General features: G+C 38.7%; 1 protein-coding gene across 1 annotated transcript; it reads right to left on the minus strand.

Annotated features, from left to right (window-relative positions):
• Window positions 1–3,133: 3,133 nt before the first annotated feature.
• On the minus strand, window positions 3,134–18,950 carry LOC144269887 (uncharacterized). Its single transcript, XM_077825904.1, has 5 exons — window positions 18,794–18,950; window positions 7,692–7,836; window positions 5,659–5,760; window positions 4,362–4,482; window positions 3,134–3,669 (listed from the first exon to the last, which is right to left on the minus strand). The coding sequence occupies exons 2-5, from the start codon at window positions 7,826–7,828 to the stop codon at window positions 3,568–3,570; spliced, it is 462 nt and encodes a 153-aa protein (XP_077682030.1). The 5' UTR covers window positions 7,829–7,836; window positions 18,794–18,950; the 3' UTR covers window positions 3,134–3,567.
• Window positions 18,951–20,151: the final 1,201 nt, after the last annotated feature.

Here is a 20,151-nt window from a genome sequence, read left to right on the forward strand (position 1 = left end):
TCTCAGTACAAATTCCACTCTTGGCATGTGTAAACATTAACTGTAATAAAGCAGACAAAGCCTCTCTCTGCACTTTATCTTCTACTATTGTAGACTGTCAGTTCAATGTTTAGATACGAATGGTTTCAGTAAGTATTCAGTAAAATATGCAGTGGATCACTAGACGGGTAATAGATTTGTTGGAATAGGTCAAGAGGTGGGGACTATGTTTTCTAAAGGTTGACTTACATGCTATACTAGGCATGTCAATGTAATGTTAGAATTTTTGCAATCTTAACAAAGTGAGGAGTCCTACCTAGTTTTACCTGATGTCTCATCTCTTTTGTGATGTTTCCATGCTGTCTTCACCTCTAAAATAAGATCTATTACATGTGACCTCACTGTTCCTAATGAGAGGGGGAAGGCAGGACACCAATCTCTACCTATAAATGCACTTTAAAAGCAAACATTTTGTATTGCAGCTGAAAGACAAATGACTGTAGTGTAGTTTGTTACAGTGCAACTATCCTCTCCTGATTGTAGCTTAAATAATTTCTCCTAGTCCTGAAAAACCCATATTTCTTCCAAAAGGTGGACTGCATCATTGTTAAAAATATCACCTCCACTTTGTCCTAGGCCATCTGTTATGGAGGAAATTTGGGATGGTAGTCTTCTTTGTGGCTGTGCCTAGTGTTTCTCTTCTTACTAGAAAATTCTTGTGTGCTTCAACACCCTGGCTGCTTATAAGAGCAGACTGGACAGGTAGAGCTGAGCAGAGCATGGCACAGTATGCTTTTGTGCTTCTAAAGCAAACCATAAATAGTATCAAATCTCATCTTAGATGTACCACCTAAAGTCCTATCACTTTTTTTTTCTATTGAATAGTTTTCCAGGAATCTGAAATGCCAAATTTTAATATTAGTTTGTATCATAATGAGCGTTTATGTATGTTTATACTGCAGGCTTAAACGTGAACATAATACTCTTGATCAAGGGGAAGCATGATAAAATTCTTCCTTAGCAAATGTGCCCAATGCTAGAAGCAAAGAGCAAGAACATAATATACAACCTGATCTGAGACAGAACACCGAAGTGTGGTCTTCAGCTTGAGTGTGTTGCACTCTTGCAGTTCCTGCTTAATTAGGGAGAAATAGAGACTAGAGGAAAAAGCACTTTTTTTGTCTAATATCTATCTTCTGTAAAGTAGGTTTAAACCAGACAAAAATCAGTCAAGCCCACAGCAAACCACTCGAGACAACTATCTCAGAAGTTTTGACTGCTGCACTTCCACAAACAGAACAAGCAGCATCAGCCCTCTTAATTCTGTCCCCATCAATAAGGCTGACATGACACATTTTGTAAATATTCCAAAAAGCCTGCCTACATAAAGCAGGCAAGAGGATGCCCACAGGTATTTGCAATTCCATATCATACATCTACTGGAAGACTGTAAAAAAGGGGAGGAAGAGTGTGTGTTTTAGTATTTTTCTGTGCTGGGTAGGAAAACAGTGATAATGGAAAACTTTCATATTTAAGTAAGAATCTTACATCTGTGATGCCGAATTGACACTTCCTAATGTTGTATACTCCCATCCTTCCACCTGCACTGACACAAAGCACAACAGGAATCAAAACCAATGCAGTTCCTCCGCACAGGGGAGAGGGCAAGCAGGATGCAAAAAGGTGCACTCAAGATCCAAATGACCTGAGTTTATAATCCCCTGAAAATGCTGCTAATAAGCTTTTCTTAAAAATAGCCATTGTCTGATGATTTTTGGAATCCGACCACAGCCACTTGTGGCTGTTTAATTAGATACTCCTTATTTCTGTGAATTTTAATTGTTCATACTTGATAAACAGAATTCTCTGGTTGTTGTTGCTCCATTCGTGTGATTGCAGCAGAACGCATGTAATAGAATAGTTTTAAAACCATAAATTCATTCACTCTAGGTGCAGTCTTCACACAAAAAAGACAACACAAGTTACCCCTCTATACTCCCCTGCTTCTGTGTAAACAGTAGCTACCATGCAAGTTGTACAGAGCGAGCAGGAAGTAATGCCATTATTCTTTTTATATTGCTGAAATGATTCAGCTAGGAAGACAGTATCAAATTGCAGGCTGAACTCCTCTAATATAGACTGTACTAACAATCAGTATGGATTTTTTTTTCCCCCATCTTCCACTGAGTATTTACTTTAAAATATTTTCTTTGTGATCTATTGCAAAATCCTCTTACTGAAGACAAGGATAGAGCAAATAGTTCCTAACCAAAAAGTATGGAACATTTTGTTCATGAACCAAAATTTCACTGATCCCAGATCAATTTAGACAACTTACAGCATTAACAGGACTCAGACTGAGAAGAGCTGGTATGCTTAGAAATCTGATACAAATTGAATTTCCTAGTCTGCACCAGCTGTGTAAACTTTCTTTAAAGACAGATATTTTAGAATTTCAGTGAACCACAGTAACAAATGACTGATCAAAGCTTGAACAGCCACCATGGCGTAAGTATGCTTTTCCTTATTCATTTCAGTAAAATTTCCTTAATAGCAACTGTGCTCTGATTGCAAAGAAGGAGAAAACAAAAATAAACTTGCTAAACTGGATTGGTTTTAGTGTACATTGCACTCACAAAACAGTTGTGGCTTCCAAAAGAATAGGATATATTTCAAAAGAAATTCCCAGGAGTTGATTCTTTCATAATCCCTTTACATGATTTTTTATTTTGGGGACCTTGGTGCAGCAGGGTAAAATCCTGGCCATAGTGAACTCAGTTAGAGTTTTCCCACTGACCTCTATAGAACCCAGGATTTCACTCCAAGATCATAGGCTCTGGACTATATAAAACTTTTAATTCCTCTCCCTGTCCTACCAGGGAATCCTTGCACACTCACTGGGAAGAGACTATCCAAGGCATGATTGGATCTAGCATGAAGAGGCAGAGTTTCAGATAATTTAGTTGCTTACCCTTAGCCTAGCTCATCCTTCTAATTTATAATGAACTGTCATTCTACATGCTAGTTTTAGCTGACAAATTATGAGACCTTAGGACATTTTGTACTGTCTTAATAATATGACAGTCTTCCACTGTACAACAATATATATTTTTCCACATTTTGAAAAAGTGAAATAGTTGACTCTGGAAAAATATTTCAAGCAACAATTTTCATTTTAATTTAAAATCTTTACGATTTTAATCTTTGCTATAAGTTTTACAATGTAAATGTTAAAGGATGACCAGCAGTCCTTCTACCTTCCCCAAACCAACATTTAAAAAAAAAAAACACACAAAACTTTAGGTAATTTATGTTGCATATAAAGGAGACAGAAACAGACTCTTTAATCACCTAGACTTACACATTTCAAAACTAGCAATTCAGGCAGTTATCCAGCAACAACCCCATATTATTTTAAACATTTTTCTTTAAAAAAGTATGAAACAGCAGTGACCCAGCACTAGCCTAGGTTTTAAATATAATAGGGATTTCATTAACAACACTTTAAAAAACAAACTAAATGCCACCTCCTGGGTGTTAAGTACAATGGCCATGTCCAGCAATGACCTCCTATTGCAACTCTTTATATTAGTTCTGCAATCCATAACTGACAGTCCACCAAAATAAGATGACAAACAGGGCTGCCGGCATCAACTTCTGGCACATGGACTTAAGAGGAAGCCTAGAAATCTGTTCATGGTAGGGAGGGGGAAAAAACAGAAGCTTAATTAAAAATCACAAGGAGTAGCACAGAAAAGGTAACCTGCACACACAACAGTAAGTTTAATATTAAAGTAAGACAGCAGACAAGCTGCTGGAGCAAGGGATTGAGAACTGGGACTCATGGGTTTTAGTTTTGACTATCAGATGTGTATGTAATTTGTAAGGTACTTGAGGGTTCTTCAAGATACTAGACAAATATAACAAACAGTTCAACTTCTTTCATCTAGAATAGGAGTAATTGCGCCCTTTTACACTGAAAAGTCCCTTATTTATACAAACTAATAAATCCAGACAAACTCTAGAGCATCACCGATGTCCATGGGATTCTGGACAGGCACAAGGATCTGCCCACATGGATCCAGTTGCAAACTCAGGATTTAGTCAGTGCTTTAAAGGCACTTGGATATATATATGAAAGAGAGAGCGCTGTTTCTATATCAAAGGGAATTTTCAGAGTAAAAGGCTGAGCAAAGAACACAGGCTAAACAAATAGGCCCAATCACACAGTCACGTTACATGCTTAACTTGCTGACATCTCAGTCAGTTAGGCACGCAAAGGAGACAGGACCCAAAGTCACAAACTCCACTTGATGCTTTTGTTACTACTCACTTTCCCAAAACACAAAGTTGGGAGGGTAAAAAAATAAAACAAAGCTTACCCATCTTCCACAGGGAACAACTCTCTTAGTCCAACCATAGTTCAAAAGACTTCTGAAACTTTTTATAATACTTTTCCAAACATGCATATGGAGTATTTTTAAAACATTCACAGCCATCCTGCTAACACACAAAACAAGAGTGTGATAAGAGAGTTATCCTGCTAACTGAGATTCAATTTACAAATGAGCGGGGAGAACGGGGGGGACGACAAAGAATGATTTGTTTTAAAACAAATCTAAACTACCACAGCATTCTTTAAAAGTTAGGAAGAACTGTGAACAGAAAATAAAATTAAAAGCTGTTTTTTCCCCTCACACTGACCAGACTTGTATTATCTAATACCCTCTACAAATTAAACTTGAGGTTCTGCCCATAATATATGAAGGGGTGGAGATGGGTTTCCCTCAATGTTCTGCCGTGGAAAGTCCCTAGCACAAATAGTAAATTCTATTATCCCTCTTCCCAGGTTATTGGTTTTGTTGTACTTCATGTCTTCTTCCATCTGCTTATTTGTTCCCCTTCACCACAGGATCTGATCACCTCAGTCTTAATGTATTTATGCCCCCCAGGTAAGGAAGTATTTCTATCTCCATTTTATAGATTAGAGAAAATAGGATTTGCTTAAGATCACACAAGGAAGCATGCAATGGCAGAGGAGAGAATCCAGCACCTCAATCACATGACCATCCTTCCTCCCTAAAACGTACAGCTGAGCAATCTAACAATTACCCTGCTGAGTGGCTGCACAGGCACGATGGGGCAAGTGTGCTATATGTTTTCAAGGGCTGCAGTCAATTACTTCCCTGTCATGGAGCAAGAGGGGAAAAGAGGCAGAACTGTGTCTGAGGAGTGCCTGAGGCATAAGCTTCTTGGGGTGGTGCAGCTTACAGATCTCTTCCTGCTCAAGGATGTGTCTGAAGATAGTCTAGCCAGTGTGGTACTCAATTTCAAATACTAGTTTAAAAAAATACTTTGTTTTAATCTTGTGAATTGAGGCAGATTGAGTTAAGGGAAACAAAACTTGCATTAGGCACCATTATACTCTTTATCCCCCCTACCCCTGGAAATATACCAGAATCAGAACAATCAAAGACAACTTCCTTTTTTAGATATTCTACGTACATTAATACTAGTAAATAAGAGGTACATTTTTTATCTGTTGATGCAACAGAAAAAAGTGATTCATTACAGTGCACTGACTTTATCAAATACCGCATATGACAAGTCTATTTAGCTAATGAAAATCTAATACTAATGAGTATCTGTACACTGAAAATATCCAATAACATGTTTTACCCCTGTGCAAGAAGAAACAGCATGTCCTCTAACTTCCTAGTGTATGTGCTGTTAAATTCATCCCCAATGACTGCCAGCTGATGGCCAACTTGGGTGGCAGAGCTGTAAGAAGTATTCAGCACATGTTTGTCAAAGAGGAAAACAAATGGTTATAAAATTATGATTAAAGCACGCTGAAGATGTTAAACACTACATACCAGTGCTGATTATCAAACCTGTTTAATTATTTCACTAACAAAGCATACAAGTAGGGCACTTACAAATTTAGCACCAAGATTTTTTTTTTTAAATGGATACCTAGAATTGGGCTCCTAAATCCATAGTTGGGTGCCTAAATAAATGGCCTGATTTTCTGAGTTAAGTATTCAGCACTTTTGAGAATCTGGCCACTTGTTTAGATAGTTCTATCAGAGGTGATTGAAAAACAGACTTTTTGTCATGGGGAAAATTGTGATATTTCAACATTTTCTGAACAGGGATGAAAAGTTGAAATAGCGGAACTTTTTCTGGAACAAAAATTTCAGAAAATTTTAATTTGGACATGTCAAAATTTAAGGTCATTAAACAACTTTTGCCATGGAAAAATGTTGATGTCGATGAAGCCCCATTTTCCAACAGGAGAAATTTCCATTTGAAATCTTTCAGCCAGCCCCCATTAAATATAGAGATGAGTGCCTACAAGTAGGCTCCTATTTTTAAAAAAATCTTGGTCTAAATGCATACATATGATCGATCCTGTCCTTGGATACACAGTCAATCATGGATATGTATCTTGTTAATCCATGTTTATAAAGCATCGAGTACCTTTTAAGTAAGGAGTAAGTAATGTAAGTGCAAAGCATGATGGTTTGGCATTTGGAGTAGGAATTTCAGAAGTGCCTAAAAATGACTTAGGAGCCCAAGTCCAATTGAAAGTCTATGGAACCTGTAGTCCTCAATCGTTTAGGCACTTCTGAAAATGCCACCCTTTGTCATTTAAAAGGCTGCCTCTTCACCTATAACCAGTCATGATAGTTGAAATTGACTTATGGTCTTGCCGTCAGCTTCCAGAGACAACTTCTGGGGCTGTAGCAGACCTCTTTGTGGGCAGTGGGCTCAAATTAATTTCCCTTGGCGATCTATCAGAACTCAGTAAGCTTTAAAACAAGATAGAATACAGGCACTTATTTTGTGCAGTATTTTGATGTGTTGTCTGAACAACAAAATATCAGTAATAGAATTTCTATCTGTGGACAGTTCTGCAAACACTAGTTTTCTGAACAACAAGTGTAGTCTAGCAAATAAATTATGCTACCCTTATGCTCCAGAAGGATCTGTGAAAATACTGCACATCCATGAATAGACATTAAAAAGACAATTTGACAGGAAATATGTAAAATGGTTTTACATCCCTCTGCTAAAGGTATACATTCATTAGTTGGGGTATGTAAATATCTACTGTATATTTAATCTATGAAGAGTGTTGCACTGGCAGAATTATGGAAAAAGTCTCAGTAAAACTTGGATTGAGGTTTCAAAGGCAAAAAGAAGGATTAAATCAATGGCAGAAAAGCAGGTAGACTGAGACTAAACACCTGTGTCAACAATAAACCATTGCTTTTTGGAGGAGAGAGAATGTTTTATTCTAATAAACCATATAGAAATTTTCATAAGCATGGAAGACAGCTTAACACCCCCCTGAAACAAAGTATATTTCAGAAGGCCTTAACAAAAAACAAGTCTTTATCCCCAAGCAGCTCCTCACAAGAGGTAGCTAGGGAACTCTGTAAAATATGGCTTCCTCAGCTGCTTGTTACAACAGCTGGGCTTCTAATGAACAGCCACATCTGCGACTTCATGCTGCATAGAAAGGTGAAATCTTCTAGTGCAGAACAGTCTTGTGTGATCAATATTAAGTGCTACAGGCCACTACAACCATATTTATTCTGTGTTTCGTGAGTTTTCAGAGTAATCGTTTGGCATAGTAAATATTCCTAGTCAGACGGGGATTTTGTACGTGGGTCTGGGAGGGGAGAATTAGTACAATATGATACCTGATATTAAACTCCATTTGCTCTGTGTTGTCTGGAACTGTTAAGAGTCTATTCTGGATTTCCTCATTTGGTACTGCTACTCCGTTCTGGTCATGAGAGAGAACAAAATGCCTGGGGATTCTTCTTGGTTGAGACATATTTTATTCTGAAAAAGGAAAGTAAAGAAAATCCTTAACATTCTGTTCAAATGTGTTGTAAAGTGCAATATTTTCATTTTAGTTACAAATACTGTTTTAAATAGCTAGCTATTCTTTCAGACTTGAGCATTTCTACATTGCCAGGCAGAGACTAAGGGAACCATTGGTTTGTTTAAGCCTTCTAAAAATGGTCAATGTATGTTCAGTAGCTTACATTTTAAAAGAAAGCAGTTTATCATACTGCTTTTTGATTTCAGCTCATTGCAACAGAATATTCTAGAAATAGGAACATAATTAAAAGAGAGGTGAAACTACTAAGAAGTTATACATACATCAAGATACCGTTCTGTAATGTTTGCAGCACTACTACAGGGAGCTGCCTAGACATGTAAATCGCTCCAGCTGACTAAGTTGCAATTCAGAAAGCTACCTAAACGCACACCCAACTTTAATGGGACTATATACATGCTTAAAGTTAGGCGCATCTTTAAATACCTTCCTGAACTGGGACTTAAGGCTCCAATCCTGCAATCCAAGCTACAAAGAACTCATTGCAGTATCAGAGTGTAGAGTCTCAGTACTGCAACGATTAAAGCATACGAGTGATTTTATGCACAGGAGCAGTCAAGGGGCATGTCTATACCGCAATTAAACACCAGCAGCTGGCCTGTGTCAGCTGACTCAGGCACGTGGGGCTCAGGCTACAGGGCTGTTTAACTGCAAATGTAGATGGTCAGATTTGGGCTATAACTCTGGGATCCTTCCACCTCACATGGTCCCAGAGCCTAGGCTCCAGACCGAGCCTGACTGTCCACACTGCAGTTAAACATCCCCACAGCCTGTCAGCTCATATGGGCCAGCCACAGGTGGTTTTTAAATTGTAGCGTAGATATACCCTCTAGGACTACTTGTATGCACAGTTACTGGTCTGCTTAAGTCTTTGCAGGATTAGGGCCTGCAGTAGAACGTGGTCCTGCTCTCATTAAAGTAAATGGCAAAATTCCATGGATTTCAGAAGAGACAGGAGCAAGCCCTTAGTACTTCTCAGTAGCTTTACCTAGATTACCAAAAACATTGAAGATCTATTAAGCAGCAATCAAGAAACCTACAGTAAAATATAATGCTTCTACTGTAGTATTCATTAGTGGGTTTTTTACTTGGCTTCCATTACAAAGTAAGATGACAAAGCTGTGCAATGAGACAATTTAAGAAAGTATGCAAACACTTGAGCAACCACCTCACTCTCTTAGGTCATTGCTTGGTAGTTACAGGTGGCTACGATGGCTTTCCTTTTGGTCCTTGGGGCTCCGACTGCTGAACTTCTTGGCTGACTTTAGGACATAATTCATTTTTGGATGGCATATTTTTGGACTACCCAGTTTTTTGTCCCCTCCCTTATCTTTAAATCCCTAACTACTTCATCTTGTATTAGTTTGAGAACTAATTCCTTTGGTTGGTCTGCCGTGAAAATGGATTTCCCCAGGCCAGATTCCTTTGTCCTTTTAGGCACTCTATCTCTGTGGGCCAAATAACTATAACACAGACACTACTCAGTTATGGAACTAAATGAGACAAAGATATGTCATGTTGTTGATCATGTTAACTTGTTTTTGAATTTCACAGAATGCTGATAAAATTATGTGAAAATTGATTTGAATTGCTTATACGCAATTGCTTTTTAGATTGTATGCTCTTTGGGACATGGCCTATGTCTTTCCTCAGTATTTGGAAAATGTCTTGTAGTTAATGGGTACTACCACAATATAAAATATTTAACAATTATTGTATACACATTCTTGCATAAATAAATGGCCATAAATACAACTGGAAGCTGCCAATGAAAAGCTGATAATATAGTATTTGACTCTACAAAACTAAAGAATCTTCCTGTTAAGAAAACTTGATATGATTACCATCTTTTATATAAAATAAGGAATTTCATGGCTCAGTTATGCATGGCAACAAATTAAAGTAGTTATAGCAATTATTTGTGCTAAATAATTAAATTTTATTTGTATCATTTACATTGTAATTGCCAACCTATTCATATTCTAATTTTTTTCTTTTTCTTTAAATGTATCCAAATTTCCAAGAGGCAGCATGGCTTGGCAGTAAGAAGTAGACCTGGCAGTCAGCAGTTCTGAGTTGTTTGGTTCTGCCACACCCCGCCCCTCCACTACTGAGTTGCATTATGATGGACAAACCACTTAAAGCTAGATTCTGCCACCCTTATTCATGAAGAGCAGTATCTTATTCCTTTATTTCAATAGGCCTACTCAGGGAGTAAGGTATCACTCAATGAAAACAAGTGATTAAAATCTGATCCTATTTTACAGGATAGGTAAGTTTCCTAACCAGTCATTGTTTTAAAAAAAAAAAAAAGTAGTTTTACATGATATATCGGTTTCTAAAATCACCCTGCCAGTTACCTTTAATGTTTCTACCCCCTGCTGCTGTATGAGTAGTCTGCGCAGGAATAGTCAGCACTGACTGACTGAACAGGGAAATAGTGAAATTGATTAACAATCCAAAAAGTGCCGTCAAATGTGCAAAGTAAACATATTGTAAAACTAGAAAATATTTTCTCTCAAGTGCGATGCTCCTTGCAATACTAAGAGATAAAAATCACACTTCCATTTAAAAATTTAAGATGACAGTGTCTTTTTTAATGTTTTTCAAGCACTTAGTCTCTGACAAAGGTGCTGTGGAGGTGTAGAGGATTATTATATGGAGTGAAATATACAGGTATTTAACTCTGATATTAAAACTACACATCACTATTTTTATAATAACTGTCTGTGGACTGAACAATAGTGCGTTGAGGAAACTTCTCTAAAAAAGGTATTTTTTCCCATATCTAGAATAGAAAGAGAGGTTGGTTTCAGATTCAGAGACACACAGTGGAAATATCTATATCTGTAGGAGATGAAAACTGAGTTCTGAAAATGACCTATAATAAGACAATGTACCACAGAAATCAGACATGTAAACAAACCATACAATACCATGGCAAAAGCCTAAAGCACAACATATGTTACCTCACACCTGTTATAATACCTTCCTCCCACAGGCTAAAAAAGAAACTGTCTATATATATATATATATATGGTCATGCTGTTCAGAATTCAGCTGCAGCCGGGTATGCTGTTTTTGCCAACCAACTTCTCTGAATGTTAGAGCAAGGAAGATCTAACAAAGGGGGTATTTATAATAGTATTCCATGGTGTTGGGAGTGCCCTGTCAGAGGCAGCCTTACAAGGACTACGGACATGCTGAAGACATACAAGACAAATAGGTTAGTTAGTGTCAAAGCAGAAGTTTAACAGAATGTTTTTGGTTTTGAAAATGTTGGGCCAAATCAGGCCCTATAGTGATGTAAAAACTGGGTGCAAAATGGCATATATATTAATGCTGCAAAAGCAGCATTATTCTGGCCTGTTTTCTTTCCCGACTATAGCCCTACAGAGAGCTGGGCAAGGGAGCAACTCCCTTTGCTAGAACACTCCTGAAACCGATCTGGAGAGCCCGCAGAGTGTGAATTTGGACTCTGGTGAGCCTAGCAACTGACATAACTATGATGCTCCACTTGTCCCTCCTTTTTTCCAGCTATATATGTGGAAGAGGTAGACTGAATTTGACTTGTAGAATGTAGGTAGGTTGTGAATACCTTAACACTTCTATATCTCTTTAAACATTATCTAACCTTTTCAGCTCTGCAGAGAGAGAGGGATGTAGAAGCTCTATATGGTCAATAACCTGGTCAAACTAGCATACATGCCAAAAAGGTCATTCTCCTGTGCATGGCCCTGATTCAGCAAAGCATATGCTTAACTTTAATGGGACCATGGACGTTAAACTTCCTGTGTTTAAAGTTAAACATGTGCTTTGCTGAATCAGGGCTTAAATCCAGATTTTTTTTTTTTTAATTCTTAATACCTAACTCTAGGCTAAGTATAATGCCTCTGAATTAACATAATTATGGTTGGATGATATAGCACCTTTGGCAGAGAGAGTATCTGAACTGTCTTCTGAATTTTACTGGGGCACAACTTAAAAAAAAAAAAATCACACTGATTGATTAAAATATTTGACCTACTATTGTTATAGGTAACATCTAAGACTGTTAGAAGAAATAGGAGGGAAAATCTTTCCTTTGTAGATTTGACAGCACTTTGTGTCAGTTATCTCTATTTGTGCTATATCCACTCAGCAAAAGGGGACAGGAAAACACCTTTTAAAAATAGGAAAATGTGGTCGTAGCAGGGGCAGTTGGGGACAAACCTAGGACCTGAAATTAATTTGAACTCTTCTTCAATTTGACTACATTATGTGGTTGTTAGTATCCTTTAAGAAGGCAGTCACCCTGATATTTCAATCTAAACAGTTTAAAAATTGTCTTTAATAGAGCCATGTCTTGGTAAAACAAAGTGAAACTAAAGATATGCTATAATGAGTGTGCAGTCATTTTAGAGACAGTTATATGGGGAGAAAACATACATGCCCTGAAAATAGTATACTAGGACTGACCAATCTAGTTGCACTCTTGGGGGCACAATCCTGCAGTTTTTACTCACTTGTGTAGTTCAATTCTTTTCCAGGTGCCTACCCATGTAAATAAGGACTGCAGGATGGGACCTCTTACTCCTTTACATTCAGGTATCAAGGCATATCTCAAACTGTTTCAGATTCTACCAGCTGCATATGCAAACTGAAATTTAAATGGAAAACAAATAAAGGCTTGGCTGTTTGCATACATGTCTCTACTATATATCCTACTATCCAAAACATGACGTCATGCTCACCTTTGCAAATACAAATCCTATACAAGAGGACACCTCTTTTGTAGAATGGCAGAGGATTAAGCGCTAATTAGCATAAGAGATAAAGTAGTACATTAGTATCTCTCTCTGTTGGACGGTACTCTTAAAATCCCAAGTTATTACATTTCAGGAAGCTCTAGGTACTATTAGTGCTTAAAACTCGGGGATAAATGACCAGTATTCATTTTTTCTGGTTAGGCTTCAGGATTAATTCTCAATTCCTTAACAGATCAGATGCAGCAATCTGCTCATCCTTTGCTTCCTGCTATTTTCTCTGTCAATTTAACTTCAGTGATCTTGGCCACAGCTTAAATGCAAACAGTTCTTAAAACAGCCTCAAATTGTTCTTAAAGGCACATTTTTCTAGGACTATAACATATGCATTGTATTTACTTTATTCATTTCCATTACATTAAATTAGTTGTATAACTAAGCCTTTACCTCAGAATTTGTTATGAATCAAATGGTTGATTACATTGATAAACCCACTCCTTAAGTAACACTGATAACCTGCACACTGGAAGAAAAATCCCATGCTGCAGACTTTAAATTGCTGATGCTTTTTAAACTGCAGGTCTTAAGTATGTTGACAGTGTCTGCTGAAAGCATACAAGACGCTTTAGGATGAAACCCTGGCCCTACTGCAGTCAATGACAAATCTCCCACTGGCTTTAATCGTGCCAGGATTTCATTTATCTGATTTTGCACTTAGACGCTACAGTTATGGCCACCCTAGAAATAGCTAAGATAGTTTGCCAAATGTCTCACAAATAACCATTGGCTATTCCTGCACTGACAAGACTGCCATTTTTGTAATTTTTTTTTTTTTGGTTGTTCCTAAATAATTTTAAAGACTGATTTGTTAGTCCTCTTTTTAGGAAAAATAAGTTTCCTTCATTTTGTGACAATTACAGAAATATCACTATCTTTTCATATTTCCCTTGTTCTACTTGCTCTCAGAACAATACTAGCATAATTATCTCCATCCAGAAAGATTTTGCTTTAGTATTTGTTACTTTTGAAATCAGAATTTACGTTTTGTTTTCCCCACTTCCCCCCAAAAGGCAAAGAATTTTTAAAATTAAGTAAGATTACATTTAAAAACTACTACCCCCTCAAAAAGAAAAGGAGGACTTGTGGCACCTTAGACTAACAAAATGCTCAAATAAATTTGTTGGTCTCTAAGGTGCCTCAAGTCCTCCTTTTCTTTCTGCAGATACAGACTAAAACGGCTGCTACTCTGAAACCTACCCTCTCAAAAGTTGTCTTAAAGCAAGCTGTGGAATGTAGGCATGAAAACATTTGTATTTTTGGTAATAGGTAGGTAGACCACAAAGCAGCAGAACATATATTTTCTTCTATTAGGGTATAAATTCCTTCTAATATATATATATATATATATATATATATATATATATATATATAAAAATATATTTTGTTCTGGTGTTTTTGTTTTTAGTTTTGTGCTAATAGTTCAAAAACGACACTGGCAAAAAATAAATTTGCCTCGTATATGGATATTTGTGAATGTTATGTTGCATTTTCACTACAGTTATTAGAGCTGAGCTTCTTATAAAATCTAACATCTGTATTTTTTCAAATCAATTTGAGATATTATCCTGGACTACTTGAGGACCTGATCCTGCAGTCAAATGTTAAGTGCCTACAATGAGTTCATTTGCTGGACTCTAGCATCAGGGTCCACTTTTATTGATTGGGCTGAAGAATTCAGACCTTTACTAGTATCAGGCTCACCCTTAAGGTGCTGAGCATGCTGACGAGGTTCCAGCAAAGCATCTAAACGTGTGCTTAACTTTAAACAAATGAGTAGTCCCATTAACTATAAATATATGAATAATCCCACTTAAGTCAAAGTGGTTAGCTGCTTGGTTGAATTGCAGCTGGAGCGTTCAGCAACTTGTAGAGTCAAGCCCCTTGATAGTCGTCTTGTATAGGATCCAATGGGATTCTCCCTTCCTGCTGTTAGATTTTAAAACTGAGACTCTCATTTAATTTATTCACCATTTATGCTGTCTGTTTACTTTTTACACGTTAGTTCACACAATGAAAATAGTTCTTAGTTTCACTTTTTGGGTCTTATGTACTGCACAATACTATTGTATTGATGTTTATTAGTTCTTGGAAATCCTTCTTATGTTATATTGTGGTGGTATCTTTCACATTAAAGTTTGTTTTTTAAAACATAGTCATAGATTCCAAGGCCAGAAAGGACCATTGTGACCATCTAGTCTGCCCTCCCATATAACATAAGCCATAGAACTTCCTCAAAATAATTCCTAGAGCAGATAGTTTACAAAAACAACCAATCTTGATTTAAAAACTGTCAGTGATGAAGAATCTACCACAATCCTTGGTAAGCTGTTGCAATGGTTAATAGCTCTCACTGTCAAAAATGTACACCTTATTTCTAGTCTGAATTTGCCTAGCTTCAACTTCCATCCATTGGATCACGTTATGCCTTTCTCTGCTAGACTGAAGAGTCCATTATTAAATATTTGTTCCCCGTGTAGATTAATCAAATACCCCTTAACCCTCTCTCTGTTAAGCTAAACAAACTAAACTCTTTGAGTTTATCACCATCACATTAAAAGGAACAGATTTTTGTTGTAGTAACTGCTGGGGAACTCTTTGCTATACATTTTTGCCAATCAAAGCATTATAAAGCATCTCTCTAATGGTATTCAAATCGGTACCATGTGTAGCATCTCAAGAGACATGGTTCTTAAACCAAAGACCAAACAAGCAGAGATCGCTTAATTGAAGTAACTGCAGCCTGAGTTTCCAAACAGGAAGAGAAGTCGTCAGGACTTTCATTACAGTATCCCCTTGCTTTAGGCACAATAGTCACTGCTGTTCATCTTAGCTGGTGTTAAAGTTCCTCATATTAACGGTGTTGGTTGCCCTGTCCATCTTTAGACATCGTAAACTTCTGTCACTTAACTTAGCCAAAGAAGGCTCAGCACATGTTTAAGCTCCCTCCCTCAAATAAAGGATGCTTTTTGAATTGGGGCCTTAATCCTTTGTAACTTTGAATAATTTTGACACTTTTTTTCCTCATTGAAGTACTGGAGATTACAAATGGAGTAGAAACATGTTTTTCAGTGTGTATTTTGCTACATATGTATTTAAAAATAGATTTAGAGACTTCAGTGTTTACTTTGTTAGGCATGGTATAATAAACAGTGATCACATAACCATGTCAAGTCATGTTACCATAGACCTGTAAGCAACACTTCCACAATTGTTGTAAACTGTAACTGAAGCAGCAAAAATGCAGCATTTTATTCAGTTGGACTGGACATGTTAGAAATGGCATATGAAAGACAAATTGTTTTATAATACTTTTGGAACTGAATCATTCAAAACTTTTAAAGATTACTGTTCTCTCCTTCTCTCACAACCACTTTTGAAAGAAAAATAAGGGATAACAGTGTGTCCTTAACTCACTCGCTTTCGTGGGTTTGTCACAACTAATGTGACACTCCCATTTTATCAAACATTTTTTGTAATTGTTTTTTAGAAGAGGAGATGAGGGTAAACTACATATTATTTGTTCACATTCCTTGGGTAAATACACAGAGCCCGATATTTCAGCCTTTATTCATGGAAGGGTTGGATTTTAATGTGATTATCTGTGGATCCATTTCTGCCATCCTTATTCACCTTAGGTCTGATTCTGTATCACTGAAACCAATATAAGTTTTACCACTGACTTCACTCAGAGCAGGATCAAGCCCATTATGCAGTACCTTATTCTGCAAGCAGCCCCATTGTCCAGTGGAGTGAGCTACTACGTAATGTGAGCAGAGTTTGCAGGACTGAAGCCATAATTATGCCTTTTCTGTCACCTTTAGATACTGTCACTGACACTATTTGTACAAAAAATCATTAAAGGACGGTTCTGGGGAAACAAATTGACCAAGTTGCAGTGGACTATCTTCTTAAATTTTTGCTTTGTCATCATGTTTATATCTAAAGTGGCTTTTTAATATAAAGAGGGACAAAGCACCTTCAACTAACAGGCTGAGTAATTTTTATTTTTTATTATATAGAGTCAAAAAAATTTTTTGGAACACTCAAACTTTTAATGCAAGATTACCCACTGCACTTTTGTACGTATGTCAGTGGTGTGAAGGGAATAAAGATGGAGGAACATTTTTGTCTTGTTTTTCTAAAAGGAAAGAGGGTTTCTGATAAGACTTAAAATATTACAGTTCAGCTTGAGGCTAATAGTCACGTTTCAATTTAAACTCCTGTGTATCTGGTTTATAATAGGACTGCTATCAGTCTTTACCACATTTGTGTAATGGCACTTTCTGATATGGTCTAAACTTTATCTGAACTCTTTACACTGACTTTAGTAAAGCACCACCTGGATTAACTCAAGATTGTTTTAGTTGTACTCGTAACAGGGACTGAGAGTTTATAAAATTGTATGGATTTATTAATTCTAACACTAGCTCAAGAACCTTGCCATTGCTAACTTCAGCACTCAGGATATGTAAACATTTCTACAAATTGGGGAGGAAGGCAGGGAAAAAGCAATTGAATAATGTTCTTAAATTTTCAGGGACAATCTGTATCACCTACAAATTTAGTTATAAAATTTAGTCTTTCTTCAAAGGCCTTTTAATTTTATTTCCTGGTTTAATAAGAGAGAAAGTACAAATTCTCGAATTTAATTTCTTTGTAATTTGTTTAGAATACATCTAGACTACAGTAGCTGAGTACAAAAAGATACTATCCCTACCAAAGAAATTTTTTTTTTTTCCCTTCAAAAAAATACACACTACATGTCCCTTTTAAAACCCTGCTGTAAAGTAAACAATCCAATAAAATCACCAGCCCGGCCCCCATTCCACACAGCACTATCAGATCTAGGCCTCCACCCCATACACTATTGGTCTTAAAAATAAACATTTATTGCCTAAAAGGATTCCATACCTTTTTGCATTTTTAAAATTAGTAGATCCACCCAAGTTACAACTAATGAGTTATTCACTCTAGCATATGGAAAATAAATCTCTAAAGGGTAAAAAAAGTAAAGACCTGATTCTGAACCCATTACAGTCAATTCCAAAATGCTGCTTGATTTAAATAAATGCAGGACTGGATTCTCAATTAGTGCAAGAGGAAATGTTTTTGAAATGCACATGATCCTTAAAAGCAGAGAAACAATATAGTCTTATATATATGGGTCAACCTACTTCCTCCTTTTAAAATCAAAGCTCTAAAAGCTTTTTAGTTGTTATGGCAGGTGATATGCTTCTTCTGTTGTTGCCGTCAAAGTTTAAAAAAAACCAAACACTTCGACGTGTGGTTTCTAGTGTCTCAAAAATAAGAAAAGGAGTACTTGTGGCACCTTAGAGACTAACTAATTTATTTGAGCATAAGCTTTCGTGAGCTACAGCTCACTTCATCGTGTGCTTTGTGTGTATATAATAAGATCTTCTACACTTTCCACAGTATGCATCCGATGAAGTGAACTGTAGCTCATGAAAGCTTATGCTCAAATAAATTGGTTAGTCTCTAAGGTGCCACAAGTCCTCCTGTTCTTTTTTGCAATTTATTTGAGCATAAGCTTTCGTGAGCTACAGCTCACTTCATAAGAATGAGTTTGGTTGGTTTTTTCTTTAAACAAACCCTACCCAGGTTTGACCAAACCGAAAGCTTATGGCTGTATACAAAAATTACGTAGTCCCTCTCTCATTGTACCAAAAAAAAAATAAAAAATAAAAAATCGCCTCCTGTAATGCTACAGCGTGCACACTACACCTCGGGACAAGCACACGCGAGGCCGGGGAAGAGAAGCAGTAAGACCTCTGAGAAAGTAATAGGAAGGGGACTGAAATCTCGCCTCGAGCGAGCACATCTCTCAACGCGCCGCCACAAGTTACAGTGCCTCTTTCCCCTCCACGCCTCAGCGCCCGGAGGCAGAGGCTTTGCGCGGCGGGCAATAAACAGGGGCTGAACCCCCCGGCCCTGGTCAGCCCCAGCGCGCCGGGCGGGCCAGCGAGCCCCTCTGCAGGCTCAGGGCACTCCCCAGCCCGCTCCGTGCACCCGGCCGCCTTGGAGGCGAAATCCTCAGCATCCCGCGCAACAAGTGTGCCGCCGCCGCCCCTACCTTAGCTGCGCTTGCCGTCGCCGGCCGGCGTGGAAGCGACCGCTGCCCTGCGGACACAGAGAGAGAGAGACACACAAGCCTTAGTGCCCCGCGAGCCCCCCCGTGTCCCGGGCTCGTCCAGGGCCGGGGCTGGCCCGCGGACAGCTAAACAGGGGCACCGTACTCACCGCAGCGTCACTTGCGGAACGGCCCCTATTGTCCGCGCTGCGCCTGCAGCCGACTCGCCGCGCCTCCCGCCCAGCCTGCGCCGCGCCCCGCCCTGCTCCCGCCGCCCCAACCACGGCTCCCCGGCCCGCCCCTGGGTGGGAGCGCCGAGCCGCCCGCCCGGCCCCGGCGTGCGCTTTGTGTGCTTCTGCCCATGCCCGGCCCGAGCCGGAGCCGGAGCCGGAGCCGGGCCGTACGTGCCAAGCGGTGCGGACCTCTCCCCCCACCGCTAGCCTTGCAGGCGAGAGCGGCTGCTCTTTGCACGGAGCGCGGCGGAGCCTGCCCCAGATGTTCCCATAGCGACGCGGAGCAGGGGCGGGAAGGGGTGCGGAGCTGCGAGGAGCTCGGCGCGCCGAGCGGCGTGTGCGGAGGGATGAGGAACTGAGGGGCCGGGGTGACGAACAGGAGCGATACCTGAGCGGAGAAGAGCTGAGTGGGGCTGGAGGGACGAGCGGAGTAGGAACTGGGGAGGAAGCTTTTCTGATCGATTTCCTGTTTTCAATAAATGTCGACCAAAGTGGGATTGTAGCACTTTGACATGAGGGGACTCTCCAGCCTGGTTTTTCTCAAAGGGCTAGTCATTAAGCACCCCCCTCACCCCCCCGAGCCAGCAAAACACTTAAACACAGGTGCTTAATTTTAAAGCATGTGAGTAGTCTATGGCACTACTTGCTTGTTTACAGTTAAGCCTGTGCTTGAACGCTGTGATGGATTGTGGCCCAAGGATTGGATACTTGCAGCTGTCAATCCTCCACTTTTGCTAAATTCAGAAGTGGTTGAGGGAGCTCAGCGCTTCACAGGATTCCACAATACTCCATAGTATTGCTCAAGGAAAATTACTTTTTAACCTGTTTTGTTACCCCCCAAAACAGGTTTTAGTGTGCCACTAGAATAACCTCCCTATCACCCCCTTAATCTAAGGTATGGATCTCCAGGGTAGCTAAGGAAAAACTTGGGAGACAAAGATACAGCCTTTTGATAAGTGATTGACACAGGAAGTATCTTTTCATTAATGTAACTAACAATCCCTAATACAATAAATCTAAAAACCTAAATAAAACACAAATCCCTTATTGCAAGTTAAATAGGGTGACCAGATGTCCCAATTTTATAGGGACAGTCCCAATTTTAGGGTCTTTTGCATACAGGCACCT

The sequence above is a fragment of the Eretmochelys imbricata genome, chromosome 1 (assembly GCF_965152235.1).
Source record: "Eretmochelys imbricata isolate rEreImb1 chromosome 1, rEreImb1.hap1, whole genome shotgun sequence".
NCBI lineage: Eukaryota > Metazoa > Chordata > Testudines > Cheloniidae > Eretmochelys > Eretmochelys imbricata.

Bases quoted from the DNA above. Each gene is read 5' to 3' on its own strand.
- LOC144269887 (XM_077825904.1), bottom strand. From the start codon at position 7,828: ATGTCTCAACCAAGAAGAATCCCCAGGCATTTTGTTCTCTCTCATGAC. The intron at 4,483-5,658 runs GTAAAACATGTT...TTTGTGTGTTAG, and splicing joins CTGTTTCTTCTTGCACAGGG to CAGGATGGCTGTGAATGTTT. The intron at 3,670-4,361 runs GTAAGCTTTGTT...TACCATGAACAG, and splicing joins TTGTTCCCTGTGGAAGATGG to ATTTCTAGGCTTCCTCTTAA.